Source organism: Mytilus trossulus, chromosome 3, assembly GCF_036588685.1.
Source record: "Mytilus trossulus isolate FHL-02 chromosome 3, PNRI_Mtr1.1.1.hap1, whole genome shotgun sequence".
NCBI classification, from domain to species: domain Eukaryota; kingdom Metazoa; phylum Mollusca; class Bivalvia; order Mytilida; family Mytilidae; genus Mytilus; species Mytilus trossulus.
In genome coordinates, this window is record NC_086375.1 from 69,192,725 (window position 1) to 69,210,843 (window position 18,119).

The 18,119-nt window shown below is 30.7% G+C and overlaps 1 protein-coding gene across 1 annotated transcript in view; it reads right to left on the reverse strand.

The window, feature by feature from the left end:
• Positions 1-17,413, reverse strand: part of LOC134712243 (thioredoxin domain-containing protein 16-like) — a 29,384-nt gene extending 11,971 nt beyond the window's left edge. The window contains exons 1-10 of the mRNA XM_063573590.1: positions 17,104-17,413; positions 12,987-13,069; positions 11,995-12,149; positions 10,736-10,857; positions 8,955-9,045; positions 7,007-7,163; positions 6,364-6,527; positions 2,892-2,973; positions 2,055-2,265; positions 709-858 (exon numbers count right to left, since the gene is read on the reverse strand). Coding sequence (XP_063429660.1) covers positions 709-858; positions 2,055-2,265; positions 2,892-2,973; positions 6,364-6,527; positions 7,007-7,163; positions 8,955-9,045; positions 10,736-10,857; positions 11,995-12,149; positions 12,987-13,069; positions 17,104-17,281 — 1,393 coding nt within the window. The 5' untranslated portion in view covers positions 17,282-17,413. The remainder of the gene's footprint in view (positions 1-708; positions 859-2,054; positions 2,266-2,891; positions 2,974-6,363; positions 6,528-7,006; positions 7,164-8,954; positions 9,046-10,735; positions 10,858-11,994; positions 12,150-12,986; positions 13,070-17,103) is intronic.
• Between the last annotated feature and the right edge of the window lie 706 nt (positions 17,414-18,119).

The window sequence follows — 18,119 nt, forward strand, 5'->3', positions numbered from 1 at the left end:
AAAAATTCTGTCTCAAAAAATATATACTGGTGATCTACCTTAAGTTATATGTTAATTGTGGTTAATGTTTTATCAAATCTACTATAAACATACACGCACAGAACAGGTATTTGGTTCATCTGCGCAATAAAAAATAATAATCTTAACTTGACAGTAAATTATTCTTATAACTAAGTATTTTTTTCAATAATGAATCAATCACAATGCAGTGAAGATTATGAATAAATTGAATGAAAAAAGAATTTTAATTTAAAGGTGAAGCTTGCTAAAAAATCGAAAATGAGTAAAGGCAGATTGACCAGGCTCTTACTCTGAATAGAATTCATATAAATTGCTCTGCAGAGATCAGCTTGATACAACCACAGAGGTTGAACCCTGAACAAATGGGGCCAGTATGGACACAACATTCAAGCTTTATACAGCTCTGAATTTGGATTGTGATTAAATATTTGACACAGCATAAGTTTTCTAAAACAGGCTTAAGTTGGAGAATATACTGCACTTTTATGAAAAGAACTGAATTATTTAGCATAAAGCCTTGAAATAGACCCAGCAAAAAAAAATGTGACCTTTCTGGTGTTGGTTGATAAAGTTGATATTTTATGCCATATTGTGCCATAAGTGAACCTTTTCCTCTAAAAAAATGTTTAAGGTGGCAGCAGTTAAAGAACAGATTAAATTTACCTTTGAAAAAAAGTGAATACTTACATGGAAGATAAAACAAAACAAAGACCAGATCTTTATTTTTAATTGTGGTAGGGAAAGTTTTGTCAGTCAGAGCATCTATTAAATCCACTTGTGGAAGTTTCCTCCTTGATTGGTACACCGCCTCAGCTACAGCATCATCTTGAGTCTCAACTACAACAAGTATTTAAAATATATCACCTACAGGAAAATTCAAGCAGTCTTTATTTTATTACATTTAAATTGTAATCTTACACAATCACTCAAACTATGACTCATTTTAAAATAAAGAATGCATAACAGATCTTCTAGGTTTGATATATGTATAAAGCTTTTAAGCATTAACAAAATATCAACTTTCAAAATGTATTTTTATAGGAATTTTCTTCCATTTATCATGTTTATGCAATCAATAATATTTTACCAAAAAAATTGACAATTTTCTGTCCTAAGTCTGACAGCTTTGACACAAGAATAAACTGTAAATTTCTTAACGTGAATGTATATCAAGAACAAAGAAAAATATTATGTTTTTTATTAGCTAAGACCATAAAACTAAAGTAAAAAGTCATTATAAAAGCATGATAATAGATATAGGAAGATGTGGTGTGAGTGCCAATGAGACAACTCTCCATCCAAATAACAATTTTAAAAGTAAACCATTATAGGTTAAAGTACGGCCTTCAACACGGAGCCTTGGCTCACACCGAACAACAAGCTATAAAGGGCCCCAAAATTACTAGTGTAAAACCATTCAAACGGGAAAACCAACGGTCTAATCTATATAAACAAAACGAGAAACGAGAAACACGTATATATTACATAAACAAACGACAACTACTGTACATCAGATTCCTGACTTAGGACAGGTGCAAACATTTGCAGCGGGATTAAACGTTTTAATGGATCCAAACCTTCTCCCTTTTTCTGAAACAGTAGCATAACATCACAACATTGAAAAACATACGATAAAATATCAATTGGCAGACTTAACTCAATCAAAAAACGTATGATTACACAATGAACGAATAAATTTGATCTGCGATATCTGAATACAAATGGACAGTTAATTAAATATTAGAGACAAACATTCATGACCAAAAAGCTAACAAACAAATTCAAACACACTGAGAAATATTTAACCAATCAATGTTCACTTTAGAAAAAAAACGTTTTTTTATAATCTTGAAGTTTATACAAATGTTGTAAGAAAAAGTGAAAAATTGAAGATATTACAAAATAATCAAAGCTGGTGTACAGACAAGATCCATATAAATAAAAAATAACAAAAAAGCATTATAAACAGTATCAACAGGTCAAATTAACAAGAAAATACGATTTGAGAGTACTCGCAGTTAAGTATACAATACCTTCCTCAATTTCATCATCCCCAAACTGTTCGAAATCTTGTTCACTGAATTGTTCACTATCTTCATCCATATCTTCAGACGAGATGAAATCATCACTTGAAATACTCTGCCTATCAGATTCATGAGGATCTTGTTTGTTAAGTTGTCCTATCAGGAATTGATGAATTACCTGTAATTTCCCCCAATTGCCTTCCATAAATACTGGCTTTTCCTGTACAGAAAATTAATTTATCAGACATTGATATGTTGACTATGGAAAATATTACCTGCAGAATCAAGGCACCATTTGTTTGCACCTGTTCTAAGTCAGGGATCTGATGTTCAGTAGTTGTAGTTTGTCATTTAAATGGTTTTACACAAGTCATTTTTAGGGCTCTTTATAACTTGCTGTTTGGTGTGAGTCAAAGCTCCGTGTGAAAACTACTTTTAACCTATAATAGTTTACTTTTACAAATTGTGACTTCCATGGAGAGTTATCTCATTGGCACTCATACCACATTTTCTTATATCTATGAACAACATATATAACTTGTATTCAAATAGGAAATGCAAAGGATTGATTCGTTGATAAATCAAATCTTTGGATGCAATTAATTAAAAAGATACCTTAAGGAACATTCATTGAAGTTTTAAGGTATTTGGCACAGTAATTGCAAAGGAGAAGATTCTTGAATTAGTTTGAGGATGACAACAACATAAATAATCTATACTTATATTTCATGAACTATCATTTGTTTCACAGGATTGAATTTTTTTTAACCATTTTAATGATTTATATAAGATATGTCTGGCATGGTAAAAAAATCTCTTTTGAATACCAGGATTACAGCAACGTACCATATTTCTTTTATCACATGCTACAGCAGGAAAACTTCCATGAAAATCAAGTTCACCTTTTTCTTCAGTTGATAAACGGTCTCTGAAATATAAAGTGCATTCTATGCAATGCTATAATTTGAAGCTGATGAAAGCGGTGGTGTTATTTTTGAATAGGTCATAAATGTAAATCACCTGGTATAGATGGATTCACTGTTGAGTTTTATAAATTTTTCTGGAATGATATTAAATTTCCACTAGTAAGATGTTTAAATGAGGCTTTAGAGTATGGAAAGTTCTCTATCACTCAAAGACAGGGACTCATTACCTGTATACCAAAGGAGGGTAAGTCAAAGTTTTATCTTAAGAACTGGCGACCTATCACACTGCTGTGTGTAGACTATAAGATAGCTACAGCCAGTCTAGCAAATAGATTTAAAAAGGTCTTGGTAAATATAATTAGTCAAACACAAAAAGGTTTTCTTAAAGGTAGGTATATTGGTGAATGTACTAGATTTATTTATGATCTAATGGAAAAGATGGAAGAAGACGACATTCCTGGACTTTTACTTTTAGTCGATTTTGAAAAAGCTTTCGACACAGTCGAATGGTCTTTCATATATGAGGCTTTGCAGTTTTATGGATTTGACCATACATTTATAAATTGGATTAAGGCTTGCTACTGTGATGCTTCTAGTGCTGTGTTGAATAATGGTTATATTTCAGATTTTTTTTCATTAAAAAGGGGGGTCCGTCAAGGGGATCCTCTGTCTCCTTACCTTTTTATTTTAGTGCTAGAATTACTAAGTGCAGCTATTAAAAATGACCCTGAGGTTGCAGGTGTAACAATTAATGACTCTGAATTTCTGTTGAGTCAATACGCGGATGATTCTTCCGTAGTCCTGGATGGTAACCAAAAATCCCTAAATCAGTGTTTATACTTGTTTGATAAATTTTCAGAATGTGCTGGACTTAGGTGTAATGTTGACAAAACCGAAGCCGTATGGATTGGGTCAAAAAAGGGTAGTATGGAAAAACTTTTGCCAGAAAAAAATCTTGTTTGGAACCATTCTGGGAGGTTTAAACTACTAGGTATATGGTTTGAACTTGCTAAAATGGATAAAACTCTATGTAATTTTACAGCCAAGATAAACAGTATCAAGTCATTACTCAATACTTGGGCTTATAGAGAACTGACATATATTGGGAGGGTTGTAGTTATTAAGACTTTAGCACTTCCCATTTTGGTCCAAGTTCTGACTGTCCTTCCTAACCCCCCAGAAGGGGTTTTGAGGGAGATTCAGAATATATTTTTTAACTTTCTATGGAAAGGAAAACCTGATAAAGTGAAAAGGGCAGTGATAATGTCCGAACACTGTGATGGTGGTCTTAAGATGCCCAATATTTATTATTTTTGCTATAGTGTAAAAATGTCTTGGCTGTATAAATTATTAGATCCCCAAAACTACTCTCCTTGGAAAGTCTTGCTACTTAGTTATATACAAAAATTTGGGGGGGACAAGATTTTACACTTAAGTCAGGAAGGTTTACTTTATTTAGCAGAAAAAGTTAATCCATTTTGGCATGATATCCTGGTAAATTTTTCCAAGTTAAAAAATAAGCTTAAAGCTGAAAACAATACTGAAATTTTGACCCAGTCCATATGGCTGAATCCAAACATCAAAATAGATGGCAAGATGATTTTGAGGTTCAAATATGTTGAAAATAGTATATTCTTCATTAATGATCTTATGTCAGATAAAAATACATTATTCTCATATGATGAATTTAAAAAAAAGTATGATATCAATACTAACTTTGTAGAATTTTATAGTATTTTAAGTGCGATTCCAAAGAGATGGAAAAGTATGATAGAAGGTAGTTCAAAACTGGAAACTATTGAAAATAAATTAATAGATAAAGTTAAAAAGGAACCAAAATGTTGTAAATTTTTCTATACATTATTTTTGGAGGATAATAAAGTGTTATCTTTATCTTCCCGTGAAAAATGGGATAGAGATTTAGATATGCAGATTGAGGATTGGAATGCTATTTATTCCATGCCCTTCATCATAACCAGAAACTCTTCTCTGCAAAACTTCCAATTTAAGATTGTTCATAGGATTCTACCATGTAATTCATTTTTATTGAAATGCAAATTAAAAGAAACTGAACTTTGTACTTTTTGTTCAGAAATTAAAGAAAATATTTTTCACATTTTTTGGGAATGTAATGTATCACAAAACTTCTGGCTATCCGTTATAGATTGGATTAAAAATTATGGCATTCTCCTGCCTTTCAGTGCAAAAGAAGTCATTTTAGGTGTGTCTGAGGATTTTGTCAACAGTAAAATAGTTAACAATATTTTGTTGTATTTCAAATATTATATATACAAATGTAGATGTAAGAACATATTCCCCACAAAATGTGGTGGGGTAGAATATTTAAAATATTGGATTAATATAGAAAAATACTCTGTATGTTTCTTAACCCCTGTACAAAAAGTAAAAATGGATCAGAAGTGGCATTTGTTAGAAGCAGCTTTTATTTAATTTATTTGATAAATTAACAAAATCTTTTTGTAATATTTATATCTATATCTTATTATATCCATATGACTTAATTGATTTATCAAGTATTACTTTATTTTTAAAAATGTGTATCGAATACTGTAGTATGTAATTTCACATGTTTCATCATCAAAAATAAAACAATTACAAAAAAAATGTAAATGAAATGATTACTACCTTATGAATTTGGCCATTTTCACCGAAAATATAGAAAGATTGTTGATATATAATCTTATAAATTTCATATATCTATGTAGTTTACGTAAGGTTTTTTTTCTTTTCTATAGAGTGTTAGTTACATGTTTGTTTTATCAAGGTTCACTCTGTTGGCTGTCAAAGTATTATGTGAAATAGAGAATGAATTCATTTGCAAAATTTTCATATTCATATATTTATCATGTTTTACTCAAAATGTTTGTTATATATATCAACATGTATGCATTTTCATTCCTGTTACTCTTTTACTGTGGCTTAGTTGTATTTTAAAATAAACATCTAAAAAATACTTTTTAAAGTAAATTGTTAAAGGGTTGATTTGGGTAATACATGTACCACTAAAGAATACAGAGAACTTCTGACAGTTTAACATACATGTACAGTTATAAACCCAAGTGATGGTAATTCATTTTTTTTGGGCATGCATTTTGTTTCGAGGAAATATTATACCCCTACAGTATTATTTATGAAAATAAACAGGAAAAAAACTTCACATCTCTGGTGGAAAGCTGTCTCATTGGCACACATTCCACATCTCCGCATATTCATATAAATACAGTCAATCTTATCTACCATATGATGTTATCCATTCGTTTGATGTGTTTGAGCTTTTGATTTTGCCATTTGATTAGGGACTTTCCTTATTGAATTTTCCTCAATGTTCAGTATTTTTTTGGATTTTACTTTATTTTAATGGTATGACTTACACATCAACAGCAACTATTCCCATGTTTGTGAAGAAAGCATCAGCTGTGTCACTGGCTGCACTTAAAACAATGTCTTTAGAATCTTTGTTGTAGAAGAAATATCCTACAGGCAGTCCTTTATCTTTATAGAAGGGTATCTCCATACCATCAGATGGCATCATAAACTGGAAAATGTTAACATTAGTCGATTATAAAGCAGTTGTTTATACCTTGTCTCTTATTGGTATCTTATATGTATTATTTTTTCCTGCGTTTCAACAAAGATCTGAAAATTTACCAGGATATATTCCCCTTTACTCAATATTTTCATTACATATATTTGAAAAAAATGTCTGTAACTACTAGAAGTCCTTTGTTAATTTATGTTAATCATTGTCAATTTGCCTGTTATTTCTGTTACATATTCTAACATTGGACTCATAGCGCTTTTACACTTAGTTTTACTGTGTTTTTATTTATTTCACATTGACTATAGGTAAAGGAGAGGGTTGATATTACACTACTCATGTTCAGCCCCACCACATTTTTTCACCAGTCCCAAGTCAAGAATCTGTAGCCTTTTAATCTTGTGAGTTTTTTTCAAATTCTGGTTCATATGTATGTTTCGAAGTTGGACCCATTTCACAAATAAAACTATTCTTACCACTTTTGGGTATGTTAGACTCTTGACAAAGCTAGCTAATGTTGCTAGATCATATTTCTTGCTGTATTTAAAATAGGGACATTTCAGATCTTTCTCTGTCCAATTTTTACATCTAAGTACATATATAGACTTCTCTGATGGACTGAAGGAACTGTCTCTGAAATAATAATTGTTTAAATTAAATTACAATAAATATTGATGTAAATCATTGTTTAACCAAATTGAATGTTAATTTCAATGTAATATGTTCTTTAACTACAATGTATCTATTGATTTGGAAACAGATTGCAGTAACCTGACTCTACATGTACTTTTATGTTTTCTTTTTATATTAGGTGAATCAATGAGAAACCCTTTCATTTGGTAGTTTTAATCTATAGGCATATCTATAATACTAAAATTACGAGGTCCAATTCGTCAGCCGTCATCACGTGAAAACGACAAATCAAAGAATTCAACTTTATATATAACTAATATAGTACAAAGGAGTAGATTGAAAATTACAACACTCCAGGCCCTTTCGTTTTCCACGTAATTAATATTGCCAATAATTAAGAAGTTCCGGGTCGAGTCCGATACCGATACTGATACCAATATTATATTCACCTGTTTCCGATTACCTTATCTGTACGTTCCGCATCTGACAGTCGCACCACCAAACAGTGTATTCAGGATTAATATGCTATATAGTATTATGCGGGTCATAATCACAGGGTTGGCACTACTTAATTGTCAAATTGTTACCTATTGTAGTATTTTAATCAGTAAGACTTTCTAAGATAACAATACGAATACTAAAAATCTGGACTAAAAATAAGACGTATAGGTACAGTTTTCAATTTGTTAACGGACATGACGTAAAACAGCCAATCAAAGAATTCAACTTTATTTATAACTAATATAGGACAATGCTGTTGATTAAAAAATACTCCATTCCAGGACCTTTTGTCTTCCAAATAATTAATATTACCAATAATTGATAAGTTCCAGTTCGACGGGTTCAAAAAGAAAGATTTGAAAGCAGAGAAAACTGTGTATCTTATAATCGCCATGCCTTTATCAAATGACAATACTAATACTAAAATAAGGCTTGCGCATAGTTATATACTTTAATTTAGTCACGGACCCGCGATATCACGGGTGTGTTCTAGTATCTATAGATATATTAAACATGTACTTTTATGTTTTCTTTTTATATCAGATAAATCAATGAGAAACCCTTTCATTTGGTAGTTTTAATCTTTGGCACAGATGTATTAAATGTAGATGGTAACTCTTTATTTTTTTTAAAGTACAAAATTGTTAAGGTTTTTTGGGTTAATACAAATATATTTTCCAAACATTTTTGTTTTTGGAAATCTTTTCTCTTATCTAGGAAATGGGTCAAATATTCTTTTGTTGGTGTTTTGTTGGAGAGGGAGGGGCTCCAAGGGAGGAGGTAACAAGAGGACTATTAATAACAATTAGACACATTGTTGTTTATATCTTTTTTGATCAACATATCAGTTATATACTTGGATAGATATAGGAAGATGTGGTGTGAGTGCCAATGAGACAACTCTCCATCCAAATAACAATTTTAAAAAAGTAAACCATTATAGGTCAATGTACAGCCTTCAACACGGAGCATTGGCTCACACCAAACAAAAAGCTATAAAGGGCCCCATAATTACTAGTGGAAAACCATTCAAACGTGCAAACCAAGTCTAATCTATACAAAAAAAAACAAGAAACGAGAAACATAAATTACATAAATTGGAGCATATTTATAGTAATACATGTCTATTATGATAAAATTGAGATGATATGAAGGGACTAAAACTGCAAGCATTCTTTCCTAAAGTTATATGTATTGTTAACTTATTGCTGAATACTTTTTCTCTTTTTTAATTTTAAATATACTAAAATACTGAAAGTTCTTTTTTTCTATTGTTAAAAAAATACTTACTTAAGATCTTGTACAGCCTGTTTATTAGTGCACACAGCAAACTTAAATTTATCATGATAAGCAAAGGCCACTTCCATGAAGATCCTATGTTCTATAAATAAAACACATTTTCATCAATTTTTAATCATAGTTTAATTTGAAATGGGAATAAAATGTACAGTTAAACCTTTATTAACAAACAATCAATGTGAAATGGGTATAAATTGTACAGTTAAACCTTTATTAACAAACAATCAATGTGAAATGGGTATAAAATGTACAGTTAAACCTTTATTAACAAACAATCAATGTGAAATGGGTATAAAATGTACAGTTAAACCTTTATTAACAAACAATCAAAGTATTTGTCAGCACTAAAGAGTAAATATTTCTTTCGTTTTTCAAATTTGTGAATTTTTAAATAAAACTTAATTGCATTTTGCCAGACAAGTTAAATATTTAAGTTGAAGTTATCTTCCTTGGTTCATAATTGTACATTTCTTTTTTTTTACTGTCTATTTCAATTTGTATTTTCTGGCTTGCATGAATTTGAAGTCCCCAAATATCTTTTACCTGCCTTATAAACATTTATAAACTTTGTGTCAGTTTTAAACCAAATAAACATAACAAAAAGTGTGCACAAATATTTACTACTTTGTTATGTTTTTCACAATTTTAATTTTTTACAAAACCCATACATCTCTTTATATGTCTTTACACTTTGATAAGTTGGTCTGCAGTTTTTTCATTCAGTTTTTTTGTTTGTTATAATTTATCACTGTCATATAAACATAACTACATGCTACAGTTTAATATTTGACACTGATACAAGGTTTATAATATAAGAACATAAAAGATATTTGAGGAACTTTAAATTTAATGCAAACCAAATACAATACAAATAGAATCTAACCCAATCTAGTGTTCTTGTTTGCATCTTTAGACTAAATATAGTGTTTAATGTTTGACTGAATTGTGAGTTAAGCTTCAAGCTAGTTAGTTATAGATGTTTAACTTCCATCATCTGGTAAAAGAACAAGCATGTCAAAAACTGATTAATTGACAAAAAGTTAGTACAAATTGTAATTTTCAGTCATATATATACTGCTGAGTTAATGTTTTTTGGAAAATAAATTTAAGTGATAATTCTTTCTGTTTGAAAGATTATTTGCAAAGTTCACTCATGGAATTATCTAAATAAAGTGCTACAAGAATACATGTTTATATGGCATCATGACACTGTCACTTTCACATTTCCAAGTTCAGTTAACCATGAACTCGGGTCAAATGCATCACTTTGGCATGTATTTTCCCATAACAGTGTAACCTGCTTAATTCTACACCTGAGTATTCCAATTAACATCCTATTTTAACAGACACATTTTTCTGGTCCCAAAAATGCCTATCTTTGCAGAAAAAAAACTGAGTATTCCAACACCCTGCCTAATCTGACATTTTTTTCTGGTCCCCCTGTGTGTCATATGACACAGGTTTAACTGTATAATGAACATGGGTCCTAAGATCAAAGTTTGAGTTGCCCCTAAATTCATGGTAAATTACCATAGAATAAACTGTAACCTGCCTTCAACAAGAACTTTAACATGATACAGGACAAATGAAAAACAGACAGACACACAGAGAAGAAAAAATAATTATGTTGCATACTGCCCTTACTATCTTCAAGAAATAACAGAAAATTGAATATAAAACATACCATTTCTAATGTACAGCTTTCAAATTTGATTTCATGATTATGAGTACTTCCAAATTAACATTTTTTTTTATTAAAAGAAACAATTTACCAAATGTGCCTATAGCTTTCTGGTATGTAAACAGTATATCCTTCTCTCCCTTGTATTTATTTTCATATTCTATCCTCTCTTCCACAGACTGTAATATTGGTACATCATGGATCAAAACTAATCTGGAAGAAAAAAATTGATGCAGTGTTTTGGTACATCATTGTTTAATACTAATTTGGAAGAAACATTTTATGCTGTGTTTTGGTACATCATTGTTTAATACTAATCTGGAAGAAACATTTTATGCAGTGTTTTGGTACATCATTGTTTAATACTAATCTGGAAGAAACATTACATGTAGCGTTTTTGGAATACATTATATTACATGGCAATGTTCATATTAAATATGGGGCCTTGGTGGCCAAGTGGTCTAAGTAGTCAATACTGTATCACCAGCCACAATCAATCAATCAATCAATTATTCAGGTATCAAATATCAACATTAATGGCACACTCGTAAAAACTTGCCATCAGCTTAATTTGCAAGTGTAATTTTGATGGAAAAGATACCTCAGTCTACCTGTCTTTACCGATTTTAGAATAAATAACTTTAGTATCATCATATTTTATTGTATTCTATAATTAAACTCTTCATAGAAAATAGAATAATTGGTGTAATTTGTATAAACATGATAAAAACTGAGAATTAAATGCAACATGAAACTTAACAACTGTTACACTACATAATGACATCTTATTGATTTTATTTGTATTGTTTGTACATACTTTCTTATTAAACACATTTCTATAATGAAATACATTAAAATTACTTGACTTAACATTTTTTTCTTAAAGGTTAACTGGGGTATAGAAATATGATCATCTCTTGAAGTTCCTTTTTACTAGCAGACAAAAATCTTGCTAAAGTGGGGATGTTAAATCTAGTTTAGTTTTTAGAGAGTGTTGTGCCATGCTCTCTATTCAGGTTAAGAACTTTTGTTTCAACCAGAGATTTGAAGGTAGCCTGTTGCAAGTAACATTTCTGTCCCTATCCAACATACATACCTCATTTTATAGTGGCTATCCAAATGTCATGCTCTTCACTCTGGTTGACCCTACCTTACAGAACCTATAGCTTGTATTAATTGTTCTGAACATGCATGATGTATTTGCTACTGGACATAAAGAAAATAACAATCAGTCGAAGACCTCTTGGTGACCTTCTCTTTGACACATTCCCCATTTCCATCCTCAATTTTATTTTTATAGATGTTATTACAAATCTATAAAGAATGCTTGGTCATACAATATAAACTTACTGTAAAATATTGGACATGATAGAATTAACATCAAACATAGTCTCTAATCCCAGTTCCAACAGAACATGGTTACTACGGTATGTAAAGATTTGGAACTCGGCATTATGCTCATTACACTTTGGTTCTTTGGCTTCATGTAGAATTCCACAATCAAACTAAGACAAAATAATATTTTAATCAAACTCAAAAATATGCAAAATTTAATATGATATGAGGGAAAAGCCAGTTATAGCGATATTGAGGCAAGAAAATTTTGGAGATTGCTTTTGGTGTATTTACAAATGTAAAAAGAAAAGAAGATATAACATCTACAAGAAACAAGAATGTGAATGTTGATTCAGAAGTCAAGTAAGTAATGTAAGGGGGAAAGGAAATACATGTATACTTCCTTATCTATTTCCTCAAACAATTTCCACATTTTAAAATCGGAAACAATTTTATTGCATGTTGATTGATAGATAAAATTTAAATAGAAAAATTTATCCCAATCTTGACTCTTACATGTAAATATATTAAGAGGGCATTCATGGTCTTTACCATGCAACTATTAACATGATAAAAGTTTATTTTCATTCTTATTAACTTGTTATATTTGTGATATTATAATATTATACAGTATACATGTAACTTTGCTGTTTAAAATGTTGAATAGTTAAAATGAAATAAAATGCTGTAAATTCTTGGTAATCATTAGGTGTTTTGCTATAGTATATATGTACACCAATTGATGTACACCCTTAATAAGTTCTTGATAATCATTAGGTTCTATAGTATACGCACCACCCTTAATAAGCTTTTCAATAATACATCCATTCATCCCTATTTTCATTAAATTTGGGGGGAGGGACCAATCTAAACATATGTTTAATTATTATTAAATTAATCTTAATCAACATGATCAAGCAATAAAACCTTATTTTCAGAATATATGACACACTTTCTGTAACAACATTCTAAATATTTTATTCAATATTTAACATTAATCTACTCACAAATCCAACTTCCACTCCATATAATTTTAAATATTCTGCTGTCTTGTCTAACTCTTTGAGAAATCCTTTCAATCGTGGAATATCTGAAATGACATAAATAACATAGTTTTGCATGTTTTTATCCAAAGCAATGTTTACAAATACGTTTACAAATAATCTACATGTGTAGGTCAAAAAAGGTATGGTATAGTGCAATAACTAATAAGGTTTTTTTAATCAAACACAATAGAACTATATTTGTCAACAGATCTCAATACAGGTACCAACAAAATAAAATTGAGAATGAAAATGGGGAATGTGTCAAAGAGGCAACAACCCGACTGAATAGCAGAAATAAGCTCAAGGCCACTAGTGGGTCTTCAGTAAAACAAGAACATCCCACACTCAGCATACTTCCTCTTGCCCCGGAAAAAAGGTGTACTATATATAAAAAAGAAGATGTGGTATGATTGCCAATGAGACAACTATCCACAAAAGACCGAAATGACACAAACATTAACAAATATAGTTATTATATTAACAACTTTTAGTTCATAATGACATTGAAAATGGAAGTCACAGTAAACTCTGAAATATATATATTTATTATAAATAAACTCAATTCAAAAAAAACATACAAGTATAACAAAGGCCAGAGGCTTCTGACAGGTACAAAAACACACTGAACACAAGCTACATGTACAAAGCGCTAGTAAAAATTTAGTTTTGACTGCATGTTATCTTGACAACAAATGGAACAAAAAAAAGTGCAAATTTACAAAAAAGCAATGAACATGATTATACATGATACATTGTTGTATGAGTGTGTATTGCAAAACAATTTGTAAAGAGTTCAGCAGAACCCTACATAGATTTAAGAAGATGTGGTATGAGTGCCAATGAGACAAATCTCCATCCAATTCACAATTTGTAAAAGTAAACCATGTACAAAATGTAAATTTGCAGTAATATTGTTGGCTTTTTTTAAAACTACCTCTACCCTTTTTTATTGAGAAAATATGCATCAATTTTATCTATCTAGAGGTAAACCCTCATTTGAAATAAGACCCCTTTTTGTCATTGATAATACATAAATAGACCCTCAAATCTGCACCTATAGTCATTTTAAGCATGAAAAATGTTTAAATGAGTTTATTTCAGTTTGAATTCATGCACAATTACTACTGAGATGCACTGTTAGGGATGAAAGTTAACCTTTTAGGGAATAATTTTAAGCCATTTTTAAGACAAACAATATCGCTGATTTGTATGTCTGGCCTGCGATAGCTGCTGTCGGTGTAAAAGTGTCATGTTCATTTAAAAAGTGAGTCTATTCATCAGTAAATTACAGAATCAAACAAAAATATATATATCGCACTTTAACTTTATAGGATATTTCTTAGTCTTGAAGATTACAAATGTAGCTTCCGTCCAAATTTCATAACAATCCATGAAGGTGTACAAATCTATCATTTAAAAAGATGTAAACCCTGACAGCCTGTAAATGTTAACTGTAAAATACTTAATCTATCTATTAAAAAAAATAGTGAAATTGAAAAAAATGTATTGTCACAGGTTTGCTTATCATAAAAAAACATGAAAAGTCTGCAAATGTTTCAAAAAGTTTTATGAAGCTTTGACAAAGTAATTGATGTGTAACTACATTTTGTGTACACGTTAAAATTTGTTACACATCAATCACTTTGTAAACACTTCCAAACACTCATATACAAATATTCATACCAGAGACTTATACAATGTAACAACCTTAATCTCCAGACTGTGTTTACTTGTTTTATACTGTAAAAAAATCAAAATAGACGATATTCAGTAAAAAAACAGAAAAATGAAAATAAATATTTTTTCAAAATCTTGCTCAGCCAGGAAATTGTTAAAACAAGATTCTGTCAAAATTTCAAAAAATTCAATGAAAGTTTGACAAAGTTATTGATGTCTCAGAAAACTTTAACCACTGACTGAACATAAATGCTGGTGCTGCCTACACAGATGAGGAAATCTGAGACCTCCTAGTCTCGTTTTTGAATCATGAATATTGCAGGCTCGTCAAAAAAACAACATGTTTCTTCATAAATGTAGTTACAAAGTTATGCTTTTTACAGTGTTGCAACTCATACAATACAATGAGGGGGGTAGGAGGGGTCCTGATCCCGAAATCCCGGGCTTAAAAACACTAAATCACGAAATCACGGACTTAAAAAACAAATACTGATGTCCCGAATTCGAAAAAAAAATCCCGGATCCCGAGAGGGTCAATCCCAAAATCCTGAGCTTAAAAACACCCGATCCGGGAGTCCCGATAATGGTCCTATCCCCCCTCATACAACATAAAATATTTAGTCGTTTTTGTTAGAAACAGATTTGAAATTTGCCATATATATGAGTTAAGCACAAACTGAAAAGGAAGGTTCTCTTTTGTCTTATTTCTATTCTTGCCAACAAAAATATGACGAACATATAAACGATAAACATCACAAGAGTAATAAAATATTTTTCTCTAACTTTTGTGCTATTTTTGCATTTCTTGATTGTTGAGAGAAAAATATTTCTCCTGAATAGTGAAAAATCAGTTCTCTGCAAAAGACTAGTTGAAATCTGATTATGACGTCAAAATGTTTTGTTTTCTTTTGAGTTTTCCTATTGTGACGTCATGAAAAAAGGCGACCTTGTCTGATGACGTCTCATATAAAGAACACAAGTTTCTAAAAATCTTTGAAAACGAAGTATAAAAATCATCAGAGAAACAGATTCCGACACTATAACTTTTGTATTACGGTATTTTTTCACTCTCAACAGTAAAATTTTAATTATTTAAAAAGCTCGGAAATCCTTAGGCTTTAAATAATAAAATTTAACTGTCTCAAGTGGAGAAATATTGTTATACACTTGTTGCAGAGATTGAAGGTTTTTATAACTTTATGATTAGTAGTTAATGCTGTTTGTTAAGGATTATGTACCCTTTTTTGATTCAATGTTAAACATACATGTATATAAGGATTTTATAGAAAATCCACAGCCTTCCCCTGTGTACTCTCATATTTGTCAATATGGTGCTTGGTACATGTACATTGTAGATAGAGGATTATTGCATGCAGTGCTAGCAATAAATTCCTTGAAACAAGTTTATAATTTTTTTTATAGATTAAAACAAATATAAACATGGACCAACTCAGTATCCCTTCTAGGGTGCGCTTGACTATAGTGACTCAGTATACTACATGTATACAAACCCTTGCCCTTAGTAATTTAGTATACATGGTATATGACAATATGTACAAAATGGTCCATCTTATTTACTATAATCTGATAATAGCAATTAATGTTGCTGTTTTGATACTATTGCAGTTTGAAAATTTCATAATATTCAGATGGCTACTACGCCACTACAGAAGGGGTCATAATCAATAAACCTTAAAGACTGGTTTAATTAAACAATTAAGGTTCATGTGGACCCTATGGCTCAAAAGGCTGTATTTTCACCTCAAAATTTACTCTGAGTACAGACAAACCTGCGCATCTGTAACAAAATTCAGGCATAGCATGCCCTAGATAAATAAATTTTAAGTATGTTTTATGTTTTAGAAAAATAAAAACTTACCAGGATTTTGCCGTGCACTTTTTTTCTTTCCTCCAGAAGGTGCCAAAATAAACTAAGTTGGGAAACAGGTTTGAGAACTTCCCCACAGGTAAAAATTAAAGTGAGCATTTTTAATTGACATGGACATTAGATGGACAATAGATACCTGACAATAATTGGTTATTTAAACTGTGTACCTAAGTGGACCATATCAAGGTAAACTCAACTGTTTGTTACTTTTATCATCCTCTATAGAGACGAAAAAAAGTGTACGGAAAAATTCAGATAAGTTATGAAATTTCTAAATCATACAATGCATTTGAAATCTATTTATCTAGGGCATGCTATGCTTTAAAGCTTTTCCAGATGCAGGGGTTTGCCTGTACTCAGAGAAAATGATGAGGTGAAAATACGGCCATTTTAGCCATAGGGTCCACATGAACCTTAAACATGTTAAACAATCTTATATGTATATTATTATTAATAAATTTTGAGTCACCTGGTCTTAATATTTGACATTCATTTAATCCTGTGAGTACTTACCACGTTTATAATAATAAACTGCCGATACTTCATTCCTTTGACGAAGATTATCCAACTCGGATTCATCTAATACTTTTTTCATGTGCTGAAATTGCATTTCATTTACAGATTTGCAATTTACTAAAACTGTTCCCAAACATAGAAAAGCTAGCCCAATATTAAACCACAAGGAATCCATATTTTGCAACGTATTGTTTAAGAAACGTGTAACTTTATCAGGACCTTTTCCAGGAATAACATGTACAGGAAAAAAATATAAACATAAATATTTAATTTCTTCGGATAACCTTGGATGTTTTTATGCGAACGTTTAAGCAAGAGGTAGTCCGAAATACAAATATATAATATGTGTCTGACGTTTCCGAGCACATACAATATAAGGTGTTTTCTCCGACGTCCGCCAACAAAAAAGTACACACTGAGATTTGATGATGCTCTTCAACTTTGTATTTGTTTGGCTTTTTAACTATTTTGATCTGAGCGTCACTGATGAGTCTTATGTAGACGAAACGCGCGTCTGGCGTATACACGCGCGTCTGGCGTATACAATTATAATCCTGGTACTTTTGATAACTATTATGATACACATTAACTGACATTGATACACATTAACTGACACTACTCATAATGAAATTGCACACAATGGTAGTCTCAGTTTTTAAAAGAGAGACAAACGATTTAAAAGGAACATTCACAATCACAATTATCCAAGGTGACAGGTGACTCACAATCATAAATTATAAACTGAAGAAAAAAATCAAAAGACAAACAGGAGTATAAGACAGAAAAATGAAGAATGACTCAGGAAATATATTTTTTTTATCGTCATGTCGACATTTTATTAAGGTATAAGAAAAAAACTTTAGATCGACTAAGTTCACACTATTGTTAAAGGTTATAATATTCTTATACTTATAAGTCTACATCTATATCACGGTATCATAGGTTTGAACGTTGTTTTCTATTTAGACTTGTTTATGTATACCTTTAGTAGTTTCATACATATAGTCATTGTA